The sequence below is a fragment of the Haemorhous mexicanus genome, chromosome 32 (genome assembly GCF_027477595.1).
Source record: "Haemorhous mexicanus isolate bHaeMex1 chromosome 32, bHaeMex1.pri, whole genome shotgun sequence".
Classification (NCBI taxonomy): domain Eukaryota; kingdom Metazoa; phylum Chordata; class Aves; order Passeriformes; family Fringillidae; genus Haemorhous; species Haemorhous mexicanus.
Genome location: NC_082372.1, coordinates 1,746,627 through 1,770,337, shown reverse-complemented (window position 1 = coordinate 1,770,337; position 23,711 = coordinate 1,746,627). Strand labels below are relative to the sequence as shown.

General features: G+C 52.0%; 1 protein-coding gene and 1 long non-coding RNA gene across 4 annotated transcripts; one reads left to right on the top strand and one right to left on the bottom strand.

Annotated features, from left to right (window-relative positions):
• Positions 1-4,191: 4,191 nt before the first annotated feature.
• On the top strand, positions 4,192-22,486 carry LOC132340576 (uncharacterized). Of its 3 annotated transcripts, none has more exons than XM_059871648.1 (4): positions 4,192-4,249; positions 5,083-5,467; positions 7,662-8,820; positions 22,386-22,486. In XM_059871648.1, exons 1-3 carry the CDS (start codon positions 4,226-4,228, stop codon positions 8,132-8,134), a joined length of 882 nt encoding a protein of 293 aa, XP_059727631.1. In that variant the 5' UTR covers positions 4,192-4,225; the 3' UTR covers positions 8,135-8,820; positions 22,386-22,486. The 3 variants fall into 3 exon arrangements, with proteins under 3 accessions (XP_059727631.1, XP_059727630.1, XP_059727632.1); XM_059871647.1 differs by lacking the exon at positions 22,386-22,486 and adding an exon at positions 11,493-12,223; XM_059871649.1 differs by lacking the exons at positions 4,192-4,249; positions 5,083-5,467; positions 22,386-22,486 and adding an exon at positions 9,128-10,803 and having other exon boundaries at positions 8,146-8,820.
• LOC132340643 (uncharacterized) lies at positions 14,845-19,837 on the bottom strand. Its single transcript, XR_009489960.1, has 2 exons — positions 19,742-19,837; positions 14,845-16,825 (listed from the first exon to the last, which is right to left on the bottom strand). It is a non-coding gene; the product is annotated as an uncharacterized LOC132340643 (long non-coding RNA).
• Positions 22,487-23,711: the final 1,225 nt, after the last annotated feature.

Here is a 23,711-nt window from a genome sequence, read left to right as displayed (position 1 = left end):
TCAGCTTGGCTGGACTTTTCGGGGATAATTTTGTTGGTCCCCACAGAAGACCCCACATCTGCTTCACAGCCACCGTGATGGACTGAGATGGGAGAAGCCTCTCCCTCAAGGACTGAGACATGAGACCCCTGTGTGGAGAAGCTCCCCCTCCTCCCAAGGACTGGGACTGAAACCCCTCACCTGAGGGAGGTGTGTGGGGGAGGCGAGCTGACCAAAGTGAGATGTGCACCTGCAGGTGTGACCGTTGGACCAAGAAGACAATGGTTCTCACCCACTGCTGAGAATATGGACTGTTTGTACCCTTCTTCAATACCTTTCTTTTTTCCCCCCCAGAAATTACAATAGACTATTCTGTACTACTTTTGATTCGATTTCAAGACTCATCCCCTTTCCCCATCAAAAAAGACTATAATAGGAGTTCGAATCAACCAGAGTCTTTGACATCTCCCCTGACGTGACCAGGCGAGCTCCATCGACTGAAGACTTTGTCATTCTACGTTTGGTAGCTATATACCTTCCTTTCTCTTCCTCCCTCTTTTTTCTTATTCCTCCCTTTTTCCCCAATTCCCCCCAACATATTTTGCTGTGGTCATCCAATAAAGGTGCATTTGGTTTTTGATTATTACTGCAAATCCCCTCGCCATGTCGGTTTTTGCGCTCTGAGATCAATTCACGAACCATCTCGAAACCCGTTCGTAAGGACAGATCGTGACAGGGGGCGGGGCCAGGCGGTGACGTCACCTCTCTCGGTCCCTTCCGCGCGTGCCGCTACTCGGGCGGTGACCCCGGCTGGGACAGGGGCCTGTCACAGGGATTTGTTCACCCCCGGACTGTCCCCAGAGTGTCCCCGCCCTGTCTCCAGCGGCCATGGAGCCCTGCGAGGTGTTACAATCCCGGCGCGGGGGGATTGGGGTGGAGGGGACAGGAGAGACACGAGGGGTGACAGAGGGGTCAGGGGGGCGGCAGGGGGGGACAGGGGATCGCAGAGGGGACAGGAGGGCGTGGCGGGAAGGGGGGAGGTGACAGAGGGCTGGAGGGGACCGAGGGTGGTGGGGCAGGGGGAAAGCGCAGGGTAGCGGGGGGGGGTGGCAGACGGCATTAGGGGCTGACGAAGGGACAGAGGGGACTGAGGAGCCCTCCAGGGAGGGGACAGAGGGGAGGATGGGAGGGGACAAAGGGGCCACCCCAGGAGGCCGCAAGTGCCACGAGGTTCCTGCCACCTTCCCTGTTCCCTTCCCAGTGGCTGGAGGCTGTGGTGGCCATGGTGGCCACCCTGGGCAAGATGGCAGCCGCCATGACCAGGAGACATAGGGGCACATAGCAGCACATGTCCCCAAAGTCCCTGAACACAGCCCTGAGGAGATTCACCTGGCACCTCCATAAGACCCTGAACACTGTCACCTCCCTGGGCCACTCCAGTGTCTCCTCCGTGGGCCAGGCCCTGGCTGCCCTTGGGGCCACCCCTGGGACCACCTGGGCCGATGTGAGAGCTGCGGGCAGCACCTGGCGGGAGTCGGCGGAGGTGCTGGAGAACTGCTGGGACTGGCTGGCCAGGGAGGCCACCAAGCTCCGTGACACCTGCAGGGACACGGCCACCGCTGCGGCCATCGCTGCAGCTGCCGTTGCAACCATCACCACATCGCATGCCTGGAACCTGCAGGACAAGGCTGCCCGCTGGGGGACGTCTCTGCACAACCTGGTGGCCATGGCCCAGCGGCCGTCAGTGGCCCTGGCCAAGGAGGCGGTGGCCTCATCAGTGGCCACGCTTGAGACCTGGCTGGTGGCAGTCACCAGTGAGGAGGAGGCGGCCACCAAGGCCATGAGAGAGGCCATGGCGGCTGACAGCTGGGTGAGGGTGGCTACCAGGAGGGGACGGCAGGCAGAGGCGGCCCTGGGGCCACTGGAGCGCTTGGTGGCCATGTGTGACAAAGTCACCGCGTTTCCCCAGGAGATGCGGCGCTGGCTCGGGGACATCGAGGCTGACCTGGAGGGGACAAATGAGGCATCCCCTGATGTCCCCGAGGCCTTGGTGGCCAAAGTGGCAGAAGCCAAGTGGCTGTGGGAAGCCAGCACCCGCCTGTTCATGCATCACTTGCTGAGGACATTTGGGGATATCCACAGAGTCCTCTTCAGTCGCTATGGTGGCCGCAGTGGCCCCAGTAGCCCCAGCAGCCCACGCGGCTGAGCAGTGGCAAAAGTGCCATTGAGGACATCCTGAGGCTGCTGCAGGGACAGTGATGTCACCACTGTGATGTCATCAGGACAGTGACATCACTGGGGAGACTTGTGGACACTCAGGTGCCACCAGCCACTGGGATGTTCCCATGCATGGGTCAATGCCTCACCGAGCACCAGGACTGGGACTGAGCCCCCCTTGTGTACCGACCCCCCCAAGCACTGGGCCCGGACCCCCCTTTGTGCCCCCCAACCCATCATGGGGGTTCTGACCCCTCTCCTTTGACCCCTCCTGGAGCTGTGGGATCCCCTGGGAATAGTGACGGGTCTGGGGGGGCTGAAGAGCCGGACTGGGCGGACCCCAAATGCAGGAGGGGCACAGGGGGGTCCCCAGCACTGTGGGGATCCCTTGGGGCTCGGTCCTGTCATCCCCCCTGTTATCAGCCAGGAATCCCTGTTATCACTAGGGACCCCCCCAATTTACTAAGGACCCCACACACTGGGACCCCCCCTTCACTAATCCCTAAATGTGCTTGGACTCCCCTGGTCCATGAACCCCCCTGTACGCCAGGACCCCACACTCCCCGCCCCTTCCCCATCCATGGGATCCCCCACACTCACCAGACACCCCCCACTCACCAGGACTCCCCAATCCACGGGACCCCCATCACACCATGCCCCCCCTTGGAACCCCCCAGGCTCCCCCATTCATTGACCCCTCCCTGCCCCAACGCCCCCAGGCCCTCCCCCTGGCTGGCTCCACCCCCACTGCGCAGAGCCCATCAAGAAACGCTGATTGGTGCTGTAGCCACGCCCATAGAGGGGCGGGGCCATATGATTTGGCCAATGGGAAACAGCAGAGTGGAGAGAGGCGGGGATTGGGGAGGGTGAGGAATGGGAGCCTGGGCAAAGAAGCGGGAGCAAGAGCCAATGGGGAGTAGAGGGGGCGTGGCCTGAGGGGGTGGACAATGAATGGGGTGTGGAGAGGGGCGGGGCCTGGAAGGAAACAAAACTGGGCGGGGCCTGTGCAGGCTTGAAACAGGTCATGGGCAAAGGGGCGGGGCCATCAATGAGAGCCTGGGAAGGGCAGAAAAAGGGACCCCTTGGGGACATCGGGGGGATGCTTTGGGGCCCCAGGGTTCCCAAATGATCCCAAATCCTGCTGGATCCCAAGGAAGAAACCCAAATTGTCTCAAATCCCAAATCCTGGATCCCAAAATATCCCAGATCCTGAATGTTGCTGAATACACAAAACAAATCCCAAACAATCCCAAGCCCCAGATCCCAAACCTGCTGGATCCTAAGGAATAGTCCTGAATGATCTCAAATTCTGGATCCCAAGCAATCCCAAAAGTACCCCAAATCCTGGATCCCAAGCAGTGTTAAATTCCAGATCCTAAATCCTGCTGGAACCCAAGGAACAGTCCCAAATGATCTCCAACCCTGGATCCCAAACAGTCCCAAAGCCCAGATCTCAAATCCTACTGGACACTGAAAACCAATTCTAAATCCTCTCAAATCCCAAATCTTGGATCCCAGTTCCCAAATGCTGCCAGATACCCCAAATCCGATCCTAAAAGATCTCCAGTCCTGGGTCCCCAAACAATCCCAATTCCCAAACCCCGAATCCTGCTGGATCTTCATAAACGATCCCCAAAACCAATTCCAAATCAGGGTCCTGGCAGGGATAAATGGGCCCTGAGGGGGTCAATGGGGTCCGGGAAGGATAAATGCGGTCCTGAGGGGAAAATGGGTCCCAAAGGGATAAATAAGGGCCCTGAGGGGTAAGTGGGGTCCTGAAAGGGTGAATGGGGGTAAATCAGGATCCTGGCAGGGGAAATCAGGGCCCTGAGGGGTCAATGGGGTCCTGGCAGGGAAATGGAGCCCTGGGGGATGGATCCGGGCCCCAAGGGGTTAAAGGCAGCCCCGAAAGGTTCCCTGAGGTCCGGCAGGGCCAGTTCTGCCCCTCGGGGGAGGATCAGGGCGTGGGGCCCTCCCTCCTCCCAGCCTCGACGCCCTCTGCCCTCAGAGCTCCAGACGCAGCCTCTGGATGGAGACGGGGATGGAGCTCAAGGTGGGAACCCCAAAACCCCGGGATAGCCCACAGCAGGCACCCGAGGGGATTGGGGGGATTTGGGAGGATTTGGGGGGGATTTAGTGAAGTTTGGGAATCCCCAGGGCCAGGGCTGCAGCCGGGAGGGAAAAAGGAAGTAGAAAGATCCGGAGTCGGGTGATTTCAGAGGGGGCGGGAATGGCGAAAAGGGGAGTGGGACTCCCCAAATTCCTGGGGGGCTTCAGGTGGAACCCCCCAAAATCTCAGCTGGCTACCTGGGAACCCCAAAACCTCCCTGAAGCCTCACTTGAGACACCTGGGAAATCCCAAATCCTTGAGTATTCTCACCTGGGAGTCCCTTGAGACCCTCACCTGGATCCCTGGGGCTCCCCAAATCCTCACCTGGCCAGCTGGGAAACTCCAGATCTTTGGGAAACCTCAACTGGGAGCCCCAAAACCTCAACGGAGAGCCCCAAAATCTCACCTGGGTCCCCTTCAGTCTCTTGGAAGCCTCACCCGGGACACCCTTGATCTCTGTGTCCACCCTGACTCCCCTGTGCTGTGTCCCCTCTTCGCCTGGGACCCCCAAAACCCCACCTGGACTCCCCCCAAAATCCTTCCAGGGCCCCCAAAAGTGCCCTCAGGATCCCCCAAACTTCATCTGGGGTCCCCTACGCCCCAAAAACCTTGCCTGAGACACCCCAACCCCCCCGGGCCACCCCTGAATACCCCTCAGGACCCTCCAAAATCTCCCCCAGAACCCCCAAATCCCACCTGGGACCCCCCCAAACCACCCCCACCTGAACCCCCCCAATCCCTCCCCCACCCCCCTAACCGCCCTTTCTTGTCCCCAGGTGTCCCCCCCTGCCCTCACTCCCGAGGTGGCCCCAGTGGTGGCTGCACGAGACAGGGCCCGGGTGGCCCTGGTGGCCCTGGCTGAGGCCTTGGGGACACCGGACAGCGTCCCCACGGCACTGGCTGAGGCCGAGGCCGCGCTGAGCCAGGCCCAGGCGGCTCTGAAGGGGCTGGAGGGGGCCCGGCAGGCTGCGGTGGGCCCGGCAATGGCCCTGGGGACCCTGGGGGACGAGGACGAGCAGCGGCTGCGGCAGCTCGGGGCCAAGGCTGAGGAGGCGGCAGCGCAACTGGAGCGTGAGGAGCGACGGGCACGGCAGTGCCAGCACTGGCTGCGGGCTGGGCACGGGCTGACCATGGGGCTGATGGTGCTGTGCGTGGCCGTGTGTGAGTAAAAAACCAGCATGGACCAGTATAATCCAGTATGGACCAGCATGGATGAGTATAGAGCAGTAAGGAGCAGTTTAGAGCAGTGGGAGGCAGTATGGAGGAGTATAGACCATTATGAACCAGTTTAGGCCAGTATAAACCAGTTCAGACTAGTATACATCTTTATAGAACAGTGGGAGGCAGTTCAGATCAGGAGGGACTTTCTCCTGTCCTTACCAGTATAGACCAGTATGGACCAGTAGAGAGCTGTGGGGACCAGTTCAGACCAGTATGAACCAGTATAAACCAGTTCAGACCAGTATGGACAATATAAATATCTACAGACCAAGAGAGACCTTCCCCTGCCCTGACCAGTATAGGCCAGTTCAGACCAGTATAGACCAGTATGGACCAGTGTAGAGCATCATGGGGCAGCAGGGGATGCAGAAAACCAGTACAGACCAGTTCAGACCAGTATGGAGCCCTACTGACCAGTAGAGACCTTCCCCTGCCCCAGGACAGGGAGACTGGGATGGAACTGGTTACACTGGGACAGGGACACTTGGACAGGACTGGGGAAACTGGGACAGGACTGGTGACACTGGGATGGTGACAGTGATATGGAGACAATGGGGCGGTGGCACTGGGATGGTGACATTGGTATGGGGACAATGGTATGGGGACAATGGGGTGGTGGCTCTGGGATGGTGACATTGGTATGGGGACAATGCGGTGGTGGCTCTGGCATGGTGACATTGGTATGGGGACAATGGGGCGGTGGCTCTGGGATGGTGACATTGGTATGGGGACAATGCGGTGGTGGCTCTGGCATGGTGACATTGGTATGGGGACAATGGGGCGGTGGCACTGGGCTGGCAGTGGGAGCACTGGGATGGAACAGGGGACACTGGGTTGGTGGCACTGGAATGATGATACAGGTGTGGTGGCACTGGGATGGAACTGGGGACACTGGGTTGGTGACACTGGAATGTTGACACGGGGCTGGTGGCATTAAGGCAGCCCTGGGGACAATTGGGTGGTGACAGTGGGATAGAACTAGTGGCCCTGGGATGGAACTCATGACACTATGACACAGCTGGGAACACTGGGACAGGACTGGGGAAACTGGGGTGGGACTGGTGACACTGGGATGGGGACACTGGGGCAGAATGGGGGACACTGGGGCGAAACTGGGGATACTAGGATTGAACTGGTGACACTGGGCTAGTGCCATGGGTGGCACTGGTGACACTGGGATGGGACTGGTGACACTGGGATGACTCCCTGGGTTGGTGGCACTGGGGACACTGGGAGGGGACACTGGGATGAGAACATCAGGAGGGGACTGGGGACACTGTGATGGGACTGGGGACACAGGGACACGACTGGGGACACTGGGAGGGAACTAGGGAGATTGGGCTGGTAGCACAGGGACACGACTGGTGACACTGGGAGGGAACTGGGAACACAGGGATGGTGGCACTGGGCTGGTAGCACTGGGAGAGGACTGGTGACACTGGGTTGGTCACACCAGGACAGCCCTGGGGACACTGGGGTGGTGACACCAGAGCAACCCTGTTGGCACTGGGATGGTGACACAAGCCCAGGGACACTGGGCTGGAACTGGCAACAGTGGGAGATGACTGGTGACACTGGGACGGGGATACTGGGGATACTGGGCTGGTGGCACAATGATGGAACTTGTGACACTGGGACACAACTGGGAACACTGGGACAGGGACACTTGGAGAGGATGGGGGACAGTGGGACAGGACTGGGGAAACTGGGAGGGAGCTGGTGGCACTGGGAACACTGGGATGGTGACATTTGGATGGATCTGGTGACACTGGGATGGTGATAATGGTATGGGGACAATGGGGTGGTGGCACTGGCCTGACACTTGAAGCACTGGGATTGAACTGGAAGCACTGGCATGGAACTGGGGACACTGAGATGGTGGCACTGGGACAGGACTGAGGACACTGGTCCTGCAACTGGGTTGGTGACAAGGGGACAGAACTGGTGGCACTGGGATGGAGCTGGTGACACTGGGGTGGTGACACCAGGGTAGTCCTGGGGACACTGGGCTAGTAGCACTGGGCTGGAACTGGTGGCACTGCTCTGTCCCTGGGGCCACCACTCTGGTGCCACTAGACAGGTGGCACTGCCGTGTCCCTGGTGCCACATGTCCGGTGTCCCCATGTCCTTGCAGTGTCCCTGGACTCTGTCCGCACCACCCTGGGGGTGACCGAGGACGGTCACCTGCTGCGGGCCCTGACTGTGGTGGCCGTGTCCTGCGAGGTGGCCCTGTGGCGTTTGGGGACATCACGGCGTCACCTGGCCACTGCTGCGGGCCACCAGCGGGACATGGCCCTGAGCTTGCATGACCGTGCCCAGCAGGTGGCGGCCACCAGGGCCAGTGCCAAGGCCGCTGCAGACACCAACAAGGACAGCGCGGTTGTCCTGGGGCCGCTGACGAAGGTGACGCTAGCGCTGGGGAAGTTGGTGGATGCTGTCACCCAGGACAGGGGGGTGACACCCTGGGGGACACGGGAACAGGGCTTCCCCACAGCTGCCCAGGAACTCAAGGACATCATAGTGGCCTCGGGGACATGGGGGGTGGGTCACGAGGAGGTGACGCGGAGGCTGGAGGCAGCCCATAGAGCGCTGGTGGGACAGGGGTAGGGACAGGGTAGGGACATGGTGGTGGCACTGTCACTGCCAGGGCATGGGGACACTCTGAGGGACATTGGGGACCTTGGGGACGCCCCCGTGTCCTTCCCTTGGGGACCCCCAGGCCACCCTGACATCCCCTGTCCTGTTTTGGGTCAGCACAGTGGCCCTGATGTCCCCACAGTGTCCAGAACAGCATCCCAGTGTCCCCTAGTGTCCCCAGCAGGGTATCAGGAGACATTTGGGCCCTGTTGGGGATATGGGGGGGACATCAAGGCCTGTTGGGGACATTGGAGGGATATTTGGGCTCTGTTGGGTGCCCTGAGGGAATGCTGGGGACATTGGGCTCCTGTTGGGGACATCAGGGAAGACATTGAGTCCCTGTTGGGGACACTGAGGGGATACTGGGGGTGTGTTGGGGGACGACATGGTCCTGTTGGGGACATTGAGGGGACATTGGGGTCCTGTTGGAGACACTCAGGGGACACTGGGCCATGTGGGGAACCTGAGGGGACATCAGGGTGCTGTGGGGGCCATCAGGGGGATGGCACCCCTCAGGTGGGGGGGCAGGGCCAGGGTGTTGACGTCACCTGTTCCTGTTTACTGCCGGCTGTGCCACGGTGTTGGTGTTGCGTGCCACCCGAGTGTCCCTCGGGCGTGTCCCTGCCCTGTCCCTTGAGGCCATGGAGCCCCGTGAGGTACAACAATCCCGGTGTGGGGGGTGGGGGGGTGGGGGGAGAGGGGACAGGGGATCGCAGAGGGAACAGGGGCGTGGCAGGAAGGGGGAAGGTGACAGAGGGGTGGAAGGGACTGAGGGTGCTGAGGGGGAGAAAGCGGGGCGGTGGCGGGGTGTGGCAGAGGGGACCAGGGGCTGAAGAAGGGACTGAGGGGACAGCAGAGGCCTCCAGGGAGGGGACAAAGGGGAACCCCAGGAGGGGATAGGGGACATCCCAGGAGGCTACAAGTGCCACCAGGTCCCTGCCACTTCCCCTGTCCCTTCCACAGCTGCTGGAGGCGCTGGTGGACGTGGTGGCCACCCTGGGTGAGCTGGCAGCCACCGTCGCTGGGCTGGATGGGGACGTGCTGCTGGGCGTGTCCCCAAGATCCCTGCAAATGGCCCTGGACACCTTCATCAGTGACCTCCAGGGCACCCTGGGCCACCACGGTGACACCTCCCTGGGCCAGGCCCTGGCTGCCTTTAGGGCCAACCTGGGGGCCACCTGGGCCCATGTGACAGCTGCAGCCAGTGCCTGGCGGGGCTCGGTGGCCAAGCTCAAGGACAGCTGGGCCCAGCTGGCCAAAAAGGCCACCGAGCTCCGCAATGCCTGCAGGGACACGGCCACCAGGGAGACCACCACTGCGGCCACTGCCAACACCCGGGCCAGGGACCTGCAGGACAAGGCCACCCGCTGGGAGCCATCTCTGCACAACCTGGTGGCTGAGGTCTGGCAGCCGCTTCTGGCCCTGGACAAGGAGGAGGTGGCCTCAGTGGTGGCCGCGCATGAGGACCGGATGGCAGCAGCCACCAGTGAGGTGGTAGCAGCCACCAAGGCCAAGGAAGAGGCTGTGGTGACCACCAGCATGGTAGAGGGGGCCACCAGGAGGGGAAAGAAGGCAGAAGCAGCCCTGAGGCTGCTGAAGCGCTTGGTGGCCGCGTGTGACAGAGCCATGGTGTACCCCCAGGAGCTGCAGCGCCAGCTCGGGGACATCGAGGCCACCCTGAAGGGACAAATCAGGCATCCCCTGATGTCCCCGAGGCCTTGGTGGCTGCGGTGGCCAATGCCGAGCTGCTGTGGAAGGCCCGTGCCCGCCTGGCTACGCATCACCTAGTGGGGACACTTGAGGACATCAGCTTGCTTCTCTCAAGTCACGCTGGTGACACTGGTGGCCCCAGTGGCCATGTGGTGGCTGAGCAGTGCCAAAAAGCCATCGAGGACATCCCAATGCTGCTGCAGGGACAGTGATGTCACCACTGTGATGTCATCAAGGGTGGTGAAATCACTGGAGACATCACTGGAGTCACCTGTCTACTCCCTCCTCCCTGCCAGAGATTTGAGACAATTTTGGGGAATTTTCTGGGAATTTTCATTAAAATTGCCCTAAATCCTGATGGGAATTCCTGGGGTGATGTCACCGGGGACACTCTGAAGACACTCTGGGGACACTCAGGGACACTCAGTGGCGGGCTGGGGGGGTGAATGAGGCAGCTTTCCACCATGGGTACAGCAGATCATTTCTCAAGCCTCCTCAAAAACCTTCAGGTCCCTTTCCCTCTGTGGGCAGTTTCACCTCAAATGCCCAATTTCCCTGCACTGGTGACAGATTGAGCCTCAGTTGTTCAATTGCCCTTTTCCCTTTTAGGGTCTCTCCCCCAGGAGCTCTGGTCCCATTGTCCTCCCCCTGCTCCCGTTTGCCGTGCCCTGACAGAGTCAGTTCCACAGGGGGTGGGTCCTTGCACGCTGGTTCCCCTCAGCAGTAGTGGCTGCCATTATCTTTGCTTTCCCCTTGGCTTTCTCCTCATCCCTCCCTCCGTACAGTGACCTTCTGGGCTTCTTTTATCAGGTCATTCAATCCCTTATCCCGCCATTCCCCCAGTCTTTCCAGCTTTTCCTTGTATCCAGCCAAGCATGAGTGACAAAGGTTATCTTCAATAAAGCTTGTCCAGCTATTGTATCAGTCTATACCTGAGGATTGTATTTCTTTTTAACCTCTCCAGCCATTCAGTTGGAGTCTAGTCCTTCTTTTGTTGTTCAGCAAATGCCTTATGGGCATTCTGAGTTGGTGGAGCAGCCTCCCAAATTCCCCTGATAATTAATGCTCTATAATCTTCCATGTTTTGCCTTCCCCCAGGGTCATGGATGTGCCAATTAGGGCATTACAGGGCATTTTCATCTCCCCATGGGGTCCGTGGTGTGCATGTTCCCTCTCCCAAATCCACGTCCCTGCTGCTCAGATCATTTGTCTTTCCTCTGCTGTAAACAAAAGGTTAAATATAGATTGCACTTTGTCCCAGTTATAAACATTGGGTCCCAAAAATTGGTCTACTTGTTCTGCTAATCCAATCGGATCTTCACACAGAACTTGTAATTCCTTTTAAAGTGCTCTACTTCAGAGGAATTAAGTGGGGCAGTGACAAACCCGATTCCCCGCATGCCCCACCCAAGGGCACTTCCCAGAGGGGGTTTAGTGCCACTGCTTGGTTCTCATTTTTCCATTCCTCTCGCTGGATCGCTCTGCCCCAGGTATTCTGGCTGCCTCCATCAGGAGGTGCAGGGAGGGCATCGGGTGCTGGAGGATATGGAGGGGGCAGATACTCTAAGGGGTCCCAGTTTTTCACTTCTTTTCATTTAAATGTGTTCTCCTTCTCCAGGGAAGCCTCACCCTTCCAACTGGCAGCAGAATCGGTTTTTTCCTGACTGGCTGGTTCTTTGGAATTCACATGAATATTCAAAGTTTGGCACATCCACCCCTCAAAGGAACTCTTTTGGCCAGATCAGATCAATGATAAATGATCAGATCTTATCTCCTGATGAGTCTATTTCATTATATAGTAATCAATCATTTTGGTTTTATTTTCATTCTTTGTGTCAGGGTTATATACCCACTGTGCCAATTTTATCCCTAGGGGGCTATCTGGAGGTATATCCATTGATGTTTCCCTGCTCCCCTTTCCCCTGGGGGTTTTCTCTTTGCTTGCTTTATGTCCCATTTTCTCGGCTTATCCCGGCACTCTCTGCACACCTTTTTTTCCTTCTTTCTTAACTTCCAGGCAAATCTGACTCTACACCTTTCACATACATTTTCCCAATCCTTCTCAGGTACTGTTCAGGCTCGGTAAAATAAATGCTGTTTTCCCACACACTATTTCCTACAGAAAATTTAAAAAATGCAATGCCCAATTCCTGTCTCTCAGTTCCACTCTTTCCCACTCCCAGCCCCAGGCACTCTTTTGTGTGGCTGTGCAATGCCACCTCTCATGACAGATTTTACACTCACACCATACCCAAGGATCACATCCAAGTCTGTAACTTAAAGACAAAATTACATTCATACAGACAACACAAAATCTTTATTAAAATTTTTATTCATGTACAAAACAAATGCTTTGCTTTTCTCTGGCTGTCTTGGTCACCTAAAAAGTGGAAGTGTGGCTCAAAGCTCCTTGTTTGTTTTGTCCTGCAGTACATCTCATTCACTCAGCAGCTACACCCATCAGTCACACAAGACACAGGACATAAACATCCACTTCCCACTCTCCTCATTTCCCATTCACAGTTTCACACAGCACTAAGCTGTAGCAATGGGAAACAAAGAGACAGGGATGGCCTTGTGCATCCGAAGGAGATTGCTTTATTGTAGAAATCACTCTCCTTTTATACCTTTACTCTCAACCTGACAAAACCAGAACTCAAGAGAAGAAGGGCACCCATTGGCTGGCTCAGCTGCAGTCTGCTGTCCGCAGGTCCTATCACCCCATCAGCTTCCCTTTCATGTGCTGTCCATGCATTGCTCCTCATAACTGCCTCTCACCCCCCAACCAACCTCCAACCGTCCAGCCTGCAGCTGTGCCTTCCCCACAGGGCCTCTGTGGGCATAAGCCTTAACAACTTTAGGAAATATCACCCCACATTCCACATAATGCCCTTCCTTTTCTTTAGGCAATAAAAACATTCTAAGAAAAACCTAAACAAGTCCTAAAACATTAATAACAGGGACAACAAGAATAACTTTAACAACTTTTAAAAATTGGTAACATATGCCTAAATTGTAGCAGCTATATACACACGGGATCAGGATGGTGGGACAAAAGGCCACACAGCGTGATGGAGCCCACTCCACATGGAGACACTGTGGAGACACAGGCACAGCCCCTTCCCCATGTCAGTAAGCCCAGGGGTCCTTTCCATTGTCCAGTCAGTAAGTCCTTCACCAGCACTGGAGGTCTTAGATGAGCCTTTGTGTTGAAGGAATGCTGTCTGTCACATGCAGTCTGTCCCATCTCATCCCAGTTTTATAAACTGAGGACATAAAGGGCTTTAGCTGGTCTGTCATGAGGGCACCACAACTCCCCCTCTTTTTGTTTTTCAAGCATGGTCTTTGGGGTTCTATGGGCACACTTGACAATAGTTTGCCCTGTGGGAGAGCGGGGAATGCCCGTATTGTGAGGCACACCCCATTGCTGCAAGAAGTTACAAACTCACTCCAAGATGTAGGCAGGTCCATGGTCCATTTTGATGGTGTCAGGAAGGCTCAGAGTGGCAAAACAGGTGAGCCAGTGCCAGATAACATCACAGGCCTTTTCTCTGGTGTGAGCAGTTGCCTCAGAAAATGAGAATTCATGTCAATGGAAACATGAAGATATTTTAAGCAACCAATTACATTGTTTCTCACACCTGCGGACTGGCCTCTCCAGGTGATAACAGTGACACAAACCTGAGAAGAATTTATGAATTGATCAGGGGGTGTGAAACAACAGGATGGAACCAGGAGAAGAAATCAAATACAGGGACCCAATCTACAAAATGTCCTGCAGACAAGTCAGAGGTTAAAACCAAGCAAGAGTTCCTGGAACATCCAAACTTCCCAGGAATGTTTGAATATTGTCTAAAGTCAGGAATATATTTGCACCCCTGCAGGGGAATGCAAGCTGGAGAATGATGGCTTAAGTTAAGGGCGAGTTCTTTGGCTAAGTGCCAAAAAACCTTTCATATCCTTTATTAAACTTTTACAAATTTCAAAGAGTGAACTTTGTTTTTCACATTGGCTGTGGTTTGGGGTCCAGGGGGGTCCCTGGGAAACTCCCACCTCCACCCCGACACCCCCGATCCCGGCCAGTGACTGCGAGTGGCGCGGCTCCGCTGCTGAGCACTGACCCCGCCCCAGGGTGTGCGGGGATCCCCCCAAAAACAACACCCACACCTCCTTCAGTCCCCCCGACCCCCACTCCAGCACTGACCCCCTCCTCACTGTGCACTGGGACTGGGCCCTCCCTCATGTACCAACCCCCCCTGAGCACCAGGCCTGAACCCCCTTTGTGCCCTGACCCATCCCGGGGGTTCTGCCCCCTCCCCTTTGACCCCCCTGGAGCTGCGGGACCCCCTGGGAACAGCGCTGGGACGGGGGAGCCCAGGGATGTGAGAAATGGATTTGTAAAGTATTCCCAAAACCTGGCAGAAAGCTCACACAGTCTTGTCCATGTCCATGCAAATTCTGAGATCAGCTGTGCTGGCTTAGGAAGGCCATGGAACAGAGTTGACATTGTGGAGAGATTGAACTGGAAACAAGTTTCAACAAGTCTCAAAAGATGGCCTTATAAAAAGACCAGTTATTTCAGAGAATTAGACCTGTGAAAGATGCATTGTAGCAGGACCATGTGGGGTGAAAATAAGAGTGATTGGTGTTAGAGGTAATACCAGCATTGTGTGGCACAAGCTAATAGGCTTAAAAACATTTCTAAGGTAAGCAGGAAATGGGTTGGCTTCTTGTGAAAAACACGGTTCACTTTCCTGTTAAAATTTAAAAGTTTAATAAAGGACAATAAGAAACAGAGTCAGTAAAGCAAAGATTGTGGCTGGGTGCATCTTGGCACTCAGCCAAGAGCACACTTACTGTTGGGATACCCCTTAAATACCTCTTCCATTACATCAGTCTGTTGCACACTCAGAGACCCTTATGCATATCCATAAGGTAGTTTACATATTCTAGGAGCTATTTTGCATGACTCCTCCCTGGCCTGCCTTTTTAGAGCACGTGTGTTTCTTGGCTGTGGTTTTGGTTCCCTCTCTTGATCACTTCCACTCTGGGCCTTGGTCCACACTTTCTTCAGATGGCAGATGCTGATAGTTGGCATATCAACAGCAGGGTGCTCATGCCGTGTTCACTGGATGTTATCCCTACCAAACAGACAGTTCACTCCTAACTAGATCAGCTACCACCACTACTATGTCTAAGGTTTTGTTAATAGCAGAAATAAAAGCAAAGTTATTATAACATTGTACATATAGCATTCATTTTAATATTTGTGAGAAGCCAATACTATAATACGCATTAATAACAAATCCTCCTCTTATTCTTTATAAATCATTTGGCTTGAGCAATATTTCTTATGCTTTGGACTTTGCTGGTAATTAGCTGAATAAAAAAAGGAATCAAACATGAAAGAAATATCCAAGCAGCTGTAGCACAAAAAAGGAAGAAGCCTAATTTCTTCCACCATTCTATCCCCAATGCATTATCCCACCAGCTAGTGTTTTCAACATTGGGTCCCAATTTTGGACCAGTACATGGGCTATTTTTCCTTGGGATCACCCATTTTCAGCAACCTGATATGTTAAATTTTCCACAAACACCCCCTTCTTTAGCCAGTAGATCGTCTAAAGCCAATCCCTTCTGATACATTATGAGTTTTGTTTGGCTGTTAATTCTAATGCGCAGCTGGTTATGTTTATTATCTCTACAACTGTTTGGAGTCCTATAATACGATTCAGCATATTGATTGGGGCTGATACAGAGTTAGATTGCTGTGCTGGTTTTACCTTTTTGTTTACTGATTGTTCTTTTACCAAATCTTGGACTCCACCCTTAAGGGCAAATATGAAACAAATCCATCTCTTCCCTTTTGGACATTCACTTCCCAATCTATTCCCACTTTTTCCTAAGTTTCTCTCAATGCAGTATTTCCCCCATTTTGCATGCAGGTACTTAATTTGGATGGGTCATAGCAGTGACTGCTGACATGGGTGTGTGTAATAAAAGAGGAACTTTGATTTCTTTCCATGTAATGCTTTTGATAGCATTTGTGACACGATTTTGCTGGTATCCCTAAAGGGAAAAGACAGAAGATGAGTGACAGAAAAAGGAATAACAGAGGTCTGGTATGGCTTATACCCCCACCTGCCATGCCTATGGGGGTGCTGCCCACAGCAGGGGTATCTGATCTTCTCGGTGGCGAGTACAGTGGCCAATCCAGTCTTGCCCTCTTCTCCTTGTCACCCCTTTTTTGCTAATTTCCAGGCAAATCGTTTTTGACACTCCATAATTGTGGTTTCCCACCATTCCTCAGGTATCTCCCACTCAACAGGCACTAATAATTCCCATCCACAAAACAAAGTTATTATTTCAGTTGTTTTGAGTTCTGTCTGGACAGGGGATAGATTTGGTACTCGACACTTCCTGCAACGAGAGCATTGATTGTGTGAACTACAATACCAACTTTCCCCACAATTTAAACATTTACATTTAACCCAGCATTTTAACCCAGCATGTCTGGTATAAGGATGAAGCAAACAGGGGATATGGTATGGCACTGATGGAAGTTGTAATTCCTCTTCCTCTTTGTATAAATCACAAGCTAAGGCCAGAACACGAGAATTCTCTGACTGAAATTGTCCTGACCCTCCTGTTTGCAGTGGAAGTATTCCTCCCCAAAGCGGGTATCTGATGTGTCTCAGATGGCACTTGAAAGCACTGATAAAAGCTTGGCCTTGTTTCTCAATTAGCTGTGATTCTTTGTACATTCCTTGGATCATTTGGGTCCTCCCAGTTCATTACCACCCAGTCCCCAATTAAGAGTCAATTTGGTATCACCCAGTTTAAATGTGCTAGTCCACTCCTCAGGTTCCTTCACAGCTCCTTTGATTCTGCTGGCCTGGATCCACTCTCTTTTCCCTTGGCTCGGATTGCTGCCTCAGTTGTCAGTAGTACCTGAAAAGGACTTTAATAGCACAGGAAGCGTGACTGGAAGAAAGGCAGCTCTACATCAGGATTTGCCATTAGCATTGTTCAAAACTTTCTGGGTTTAGCAACAAGTTGGTTTTTTTGGGTTTTTTTTTTTTTTTTTTGGCCACATCTGCTTGTTCTTTTTGTGCCCAGCTGGGTCTTCAGCTGCACTAGGCCGTTCAGCTCTTGGGATCACGTTGATAGTGGGGCCCTGGAGAAATGCTAAGATAAAACTCTGAAATGTTAAGCCTTGTGTTTCACCTGCTTAAGTAGTATAATTGCTAGATGTGATGATTGTTTAGTAATGAAAATAGTTATTGTATAATCATAAGAAGAACAATGAGAAACTGTATGTTCCTAGTCTAAGGTGGCCATGCTTGGCTGAAATCTATGTATACAATGGAACAATGTAAGTTCAATAATTAACATGAAAGTTAAATAACGATAGAATATAAAAGCATATCCATCCCCAACCTATGTCAGAGTCAGATTTGAGTTTGTACCCCTGACACCCAGAGCTCTTCAATAAAAGCACCTGCATATAATCATTACTCGTGATTATGTGATTCTGAATGCTAACAATGTAAAGGACAGTTCTCCTAGAGAAAAAGGGACTTGCCGTGCTTAGGATGCTGCCTTCTTGCTAAGGCAGGAAGCCTCAACAGCACTGAAGGGAAAACTCAGAGGCAAATTCCTCTTCTTGTGAGCCACAATTAGTTAAACAAAACAAAAAAGAAACCCCCAAACCTCGAAAACAAACAAACAAACAAAACCCCAAAACAAACCCCAAAACAAACAAACAAGAAACGCAAAAGACCCAAACCAAATCAAAACGACAAAAAAACAAAACCAAAAATCCAGGCCAGTGTTAACATCTACTGCCTTTTACCCTCTGAGGTAATTATTTAGCTGTTTAGCCTTCACAGACCCATTCTTCTAAAAACTTCTCAGAGCAAAAACCCCCATCCTAACAGCGAAAAAAGAAGAAAGAAAAAGAAAGAAAAAAAGAGTCTTGCTTTAAGAGAACAAAAGTAAACGACTTGGCGAGGTTTTGAGAATTAGCGAGAGATTAAGGCTATCTGTGCCTTGGTCTTATCGCTTATTCTCACACCGCCCCCCCTTCTCTCTCTCTTCACTCACAGCAGTGCCTTCAGCGCTGTCCCTTGTTTCTCCCTGCTGCCGCCACCGCACCGCAGCAGCCCCGGCAAGGGCGAGCCAGCGGCTCACTCTGGGAGCGGGGGGGCTCGCAGACAGCCACCTCTGCAGGGACCCTGGGGCATGCCTCACCCCCCCTTTCACCCCTTCTTTCTCTCTCTCGACCACCTACTGGGGTTGAGGCTGCTGCCCCAGACTGGGGACCCCAGCAGGCTGGGAGCCAACGCCCCCGGCAGCTCCGTCACTCAGCCAGCCCCGCTCCTCAGCGGCAAACTGTGCAAACCGTGCCCAGCACCTCTGCCGGGCTGGTGAACGTGTCCGGCAACCCCACACCCTCTGAGACCCCGGCACCACCAATCCAGCTCCCGAACCCCAGCGGCTCCCCGCACAAACCCGCGCCCCGCGCTGCCTCCACCGGGTGGGCAAACACTGGAAGTTCCCTCGCCGAGCCACCCACATGGATCAGCCCCTGCCACAGCCCCGAGACTCTGCTGCTCGCACAAGAGCGCTCAAACACCCCACAACCCCAACAACCTTCATCCTGGTGTTCCCAGGTACTCTTTTTCTTTAATAAGCATTTGGATGAACCATCAAAATATATCTTTTCCCTCTCTAGGAGGGCGTGTTCTGCTAGATCCTCCTGAACTTCAGTTTGCTATTGCACAATTTCTGAACAATCATGTGTTAAGGTATGTTATTGTTTGAGCTTGGCGCAATGTTAGTGCTTTTATGAGAATACTTCTTTGGTATTTACTGTGAGATGTGATCAGAGACAGAGCAGAGCAGGTTCTAACTTAAGATTGAAGGAAAAAAACCTTTATTAACTTAAAACTACAAGGAAACACACACAGAATACAGGATGAAAACTTTCTAAATTTCTTCTCCTTCTCTTCACTAAATTCTTAATTTTGTTACTACTCTTTAGATAATCAATTCTTAATTTTTCGAGAAGAGAGGAGTCTTTCTTGCACTACAGACTTCTTTAGGAAACAGTCAAAACTTTTTGTGTTTTTGTGTCACGTGTGGTACTGCTTGGAGAACATTTGCTATCATGACTTTTTTTTTTTTATGTCTAGTGTTCTCACTACTGCACATGGACTAGAGCTGTTTTTAGGGTTTTTTTTTTTTTAAGGATGTTTTGTCTAGTTCTAAAAAAGAGCACAGTCTCTCTCTTTTTGGGACACTTGTCTCTCCCAAATTTCACCCGTTGGGGTTGAGGGGTCTCTTGAATAGAGATAATTTTCTTCTTCTTTTTCTTTGAAGATGGAGGGCACTACTACTACTACTCTCCTCACTTATCGTCTCTGTTCACACACTTTCACATCACCGCACTCTTTTGGCTCTGAGCTATTGCCTCCCCCTAGAATGCAGTCTCTGTGTCACAGGAACTCAAGGGTTCTGTCATGGCTATCTAAGAAAAATCTAGCTAAAGGCCACTCCATCATCTCATCCTACCTAGGATTCTTCTTAATTTTTGTCATTCTCATCAACTCTAGGAGGAATTAGCATTTGCAAGGCTTCTATCATCTCAAGAAGGGTTAAAAGTCTCAGGCTCTGCTGGTTTGGTTCATGAACTCTCAGGGCTGGCTGCTCTGCTGGGCACTCCCCCCCCTTCTCCTTCACTCCAGCCACGCTATCACAGGCACAGGCTGCTCTCTCTCTCTCCTTCCGGGGTGGGGGGAATGGGGGATGGCTGCCCGAAGCCCTCGCAGTGCTTCTCCACCCTCTGGCCCAGGCCTGGCCTACCTCCCTCCGGCCGCATGGCTCCCCTCCCCCCACCCTGCCCAGCTCAGAGCTGGGCAGGGGAGGGTCTGCTGTCTTTAAAACCGGAACTTAAAAAGGAAATTCTTCTGGGAGTTCACAGTTTTTAACCCCTGTTTTCTCAGAGGCATATCTATGCCCTCAGTGGACAAACCAGGTGCCAATATTAAAATCTGAACACTGATTGGCGTGACTACACTATCACAAAAAACTTCATTTCTTCTCAAACCACGACATTGTACCTTTTTGTTTGCCAAAAAAATTGAGCTAGATACAAACTTTTTTTTACTTCTAGTGTTAAGTTAGCATTGTTTCACATTTTTACATCTTAGAGTCTGCTAACCATTTTTTCCCCAGCTTTTTCTTTTCCTTTTTTTTTTTTTTTTTTTTTCTTTTTGATTTTAACACATTTTGGACCATATGAGGTGTACACACTACTAGTTTATTTCTAAGAGTTTGTCCACAGCCCTTTCTTCTTCTGGTATAACCTCCATTCCCAGCTGGATTTGTAAGTCTCTTCCCAAGAAGTTGACACCTACTCCAGGAACTAAGAAGACATCTCCTACCCCTATTTTGGTTTCCCCTTTAATTGCTACATTTTTAATGACAGGGATTTTAAACCCTTCTCCTCTTTCCCCTGCCATTCCATTGTTTCACCACCGACATCACATCCTCCTGGAACGTCTACTACATAAGTTCTCTCTGCATCAGTATGAACTATAAATTCTAATACTTCCTCTTGGGGGCCTACTTTTAAAGTTCTTAAATGCTCCAGATGGCATCCATCCCCCAGAAAACAGAGCCCACATTCCTCCCACTCCCTCACCAGGCACACCCTCTTAACCATCCCCAGGCCTCCTCCTAAGGGAGGGTGAGCTCCCCTGCTACAGCAGAAACAGGCATCCCTGGTCCTCTCCCAGGACCCTGACTGTAGGGGGATACTGTATGGGTAAATGAAGGTGGTATAGAAGGTAATCTTATCCCCCAATGAGTTGCAGCTGGACCAATTACTAAAGATTAAAAGCAGGCCTGATCTTAACAGGCCACACCTGTAGCCAATAAGAGCAAGTGGTATGAAAGAGTGCACTGGTGAGATCTGGAGTGAGATGACTGCTGCAAGGACCAGGAACAGGCAGTGCTTAGAGGAGCTGCCTGTGAGAAACATCGAGGAGTTATGAAGCTCTGGCGATATGAAATCCTTGCATTATAATGACGTTAGAACTCATGTTATGTGAGACAACACCTGACCATGCCGGGGCTCTGTCTCCTTCTTGAACCTCTCCCATAGATACAGAGGGAGCTGAAATCACCAAGGGAACAGAGACCAGGCTGAAAGTTGGCTGTAAAGCCAGATCCAAAAGGGCACAGAGGGAGGAGCAGAATTCAACAGTGTAGCTAGAATCAACAAAGAAACAGAGGTAGGTGCAGGAGCAGTCAGCTGGGGAGAAGCCACAGCAGGGATGGGAGTGATCATGGCCGATATAGGTGAGAAGGGCTGAAGCTCTTGGCTCAGGCAGAGAAGCTGGTATGGGTAGGGAGACTGGAGCTTCTGGCATGAGCAGAGAAACTGGGGACAGGGAGAGACACTATTTCCAGAGGGTCCCTGCTGTCTTCTCTGGCTCCTTATCTCATTTTCCCAGGACCCCACCCACTTTTCCCTGCTACAATCCATTTCCCCTGACAGCTTGAACATTCCTCACAATATGAAAACAACCTTCCTTTCCAATATGATCCCACACAATCCACCTTCCTCCAGAAAATGAAGTTAAGCCATCTATATTACATATGCTTTCATTCCCCCATAATCATTCACTTTTATTTATTTAATATGTCTCAATCACTTTGACTCACTACAGGACAATACAAAAATAAGGTACGTTTGTTCTCACGTCACTTGTTAATATCCACCCATAGGTTTTATAAAATCTCAAAATATTGGCCAACCCCGGATATTCTTGGGTATCCCCCAGTCCAACAGTGTTGTTCAACCCTGGATGCTCTTGGGTATCTTCATCCCTCAATCCAGCTGTGTTGTTCAACCCTGGATGCTCTTGGGTATCTTCATCCCTCAATCCAGCTGTGTTGTTCAACCCTGGATGCTCTTGGGCATCTTTATCCCTCAATCCAGCAAAATGTTAGGGGTCTCCTCCTCTTTTTATCCCACTTTCCCAATGGATTGGAAAACCCTGGTCTTCCCCTCCCCAAGGGGTCCCACCCCTTCCCTGAGACCCAGTCCCAGTTACGCCCGGGGGATTCTCTCACTCCTTTTATCTTTCACTTCATCTCTTTAGTGGCTGTTTTTCTCATGAAAGAACGGAACCGCAGAGTGGGAGACTCGACACTTACTTTGCAGATTTGGGATAACCAGCCCATGTTTCATTCATACACACATTCATCCCCCTGTACCTTGTACCTTCCCCCCACCCCACCCCCTCCCCACAAACAGTCCTTACAATCCTCTTTTTCTTCTTTGAGTCTTCATGCACAGCAATTTTGGGGCCACCACAGTTTTAGGGAAGAGCCTTTTCCCTTTCCTTTTCTTTTATGAGTCTCCTTTTGTCCATGGGGTTTTACCTGCAACTGCTGATCTCACCAGAAGAAGCAAGAGGGTCTGCATGTGTTTCCACAGATACTGGAGTATGATGGGTATCTGCGAGGTGTGTCCACCCTGGTTTGTGACACCAAAACCAGCATGTGGCCAACAGGCAACCTCCAAATGATGATCAAGATGACGACCATCAATCACGAGTGGGGAGTGAGCATTCCATCCTTTCTTGGCTTCTGAAGGACTGTTGACAGGCTAAGACTGTCAGTTCTTTGAACAAATTAATGAAAAGTTAGACTTAGTATTGAGATTGTATTAGAATAAGTAAATGATTTTAGGATTGATAATGCATTTCTTGTAAGAGGGAATCACAAGTTCTGATCTCTCTGGCCATTTTAAATTGGCAACTGATTGAGGTTCTGACTGATGACTAGCAACTGCTAGAGGAACCTGTGGAGCTGTTTTTGTTCTCCTTCCTGCAAGGGGCCCCGCAGAGGATTACAAACACCACCTCCTCCTTTAAACAAAAAAGGGGGACCTGTGGATGTGACAGCCTGGTCAGAGAGTGAGAAAACCAGATAAGCTTTCTCATGGCTGACTTGACAAACTTTTGGGAATTGTAGAGAAACAATGATAGCTTGTTATTATAAAAAACCTGCAGGGGGTGTTTTCCTACTCTCTGTTTTCCTGTTTTTCCTCAAAGATTATTTATAAGAGAGGTGTTTTTATTAATTAGGTGAAATGTATCGGAACAGTTTATAAAAAGAGAGAATTTTCCTATTAAAGCTGCACTGTGCAAACCAGACTTCTTGTGAATCTGTGCCGTTTCTTACTCAATAGTGACACAATTCATTCTATAAACAGCTAGAGAATGTTTCTGGATCATCAGCCCTTGCTCTTGTTGGTAATTTCAAGCTGCCAGACATTTGCTGGGAACTTAATACAGCTGAAAAAAGACAGTCCAGGAAATGTTTAGAGTTTGTGGAGCACAGCTTTTTGTCACAACTGGTGGGTGGGACCACCAGGGGAGGGACTATGTTAAATCTGTTATTTGCAAATAGAGATGGGTTGGTGGGAGATGTGGTGGTTGGAGGCTGCTTGGGACATAGTGAGCATGAAATGATAAAATTCTCAATATTTGGTGAAGTCAAGAGGAACATTAATGAGACTTTTACACGGGACTTTTGGAGGGCAGACTTTGGCCTATTCAGGAGACTTATTGAAAGAGTTCCTTGGGAAGTAGTCCTTAAAAACAAAGGAGTTCAGGAAGGGTGAGTGTGCTTCAAGATGGAGATCTTGAGGGCACCGGAACAGACTGTCCCTGTGTGCTGAAAGATGAGTGGAGGAGGGAAACGTCCAGCCTGGCTGGGCAAGGAGGTTTTGGAGGAATTCAGGAATAAAAAAAGGATG

What these genes read in the sequence shown, in the direction of transcription:
- LOC132340576 (XM_059871648.1), top strand. Translation starts at nt 4,226, where the DNA reads ATGGAGACGGGGATGGAGCTCAAG. An exon ending in AGACGGGGATGGAGCTCAAG is followed by an intron (nt 4,250 to 5,082) that starts GTGGGAACCCCA and finishes TCTTGTCCCCAG; the next exon opens with GTGTCCCCCCCTGCCCTCAC. An exon ending in GGTGCTGTGCGTGGCCGTGT is followed by an intron (nt 5,468 to 7,661) that starts GTGAGTAAAAAA and finishes ATGTCCTTGCAG; the next exon opens with TGTCCCTGGACTCTGTCCGC.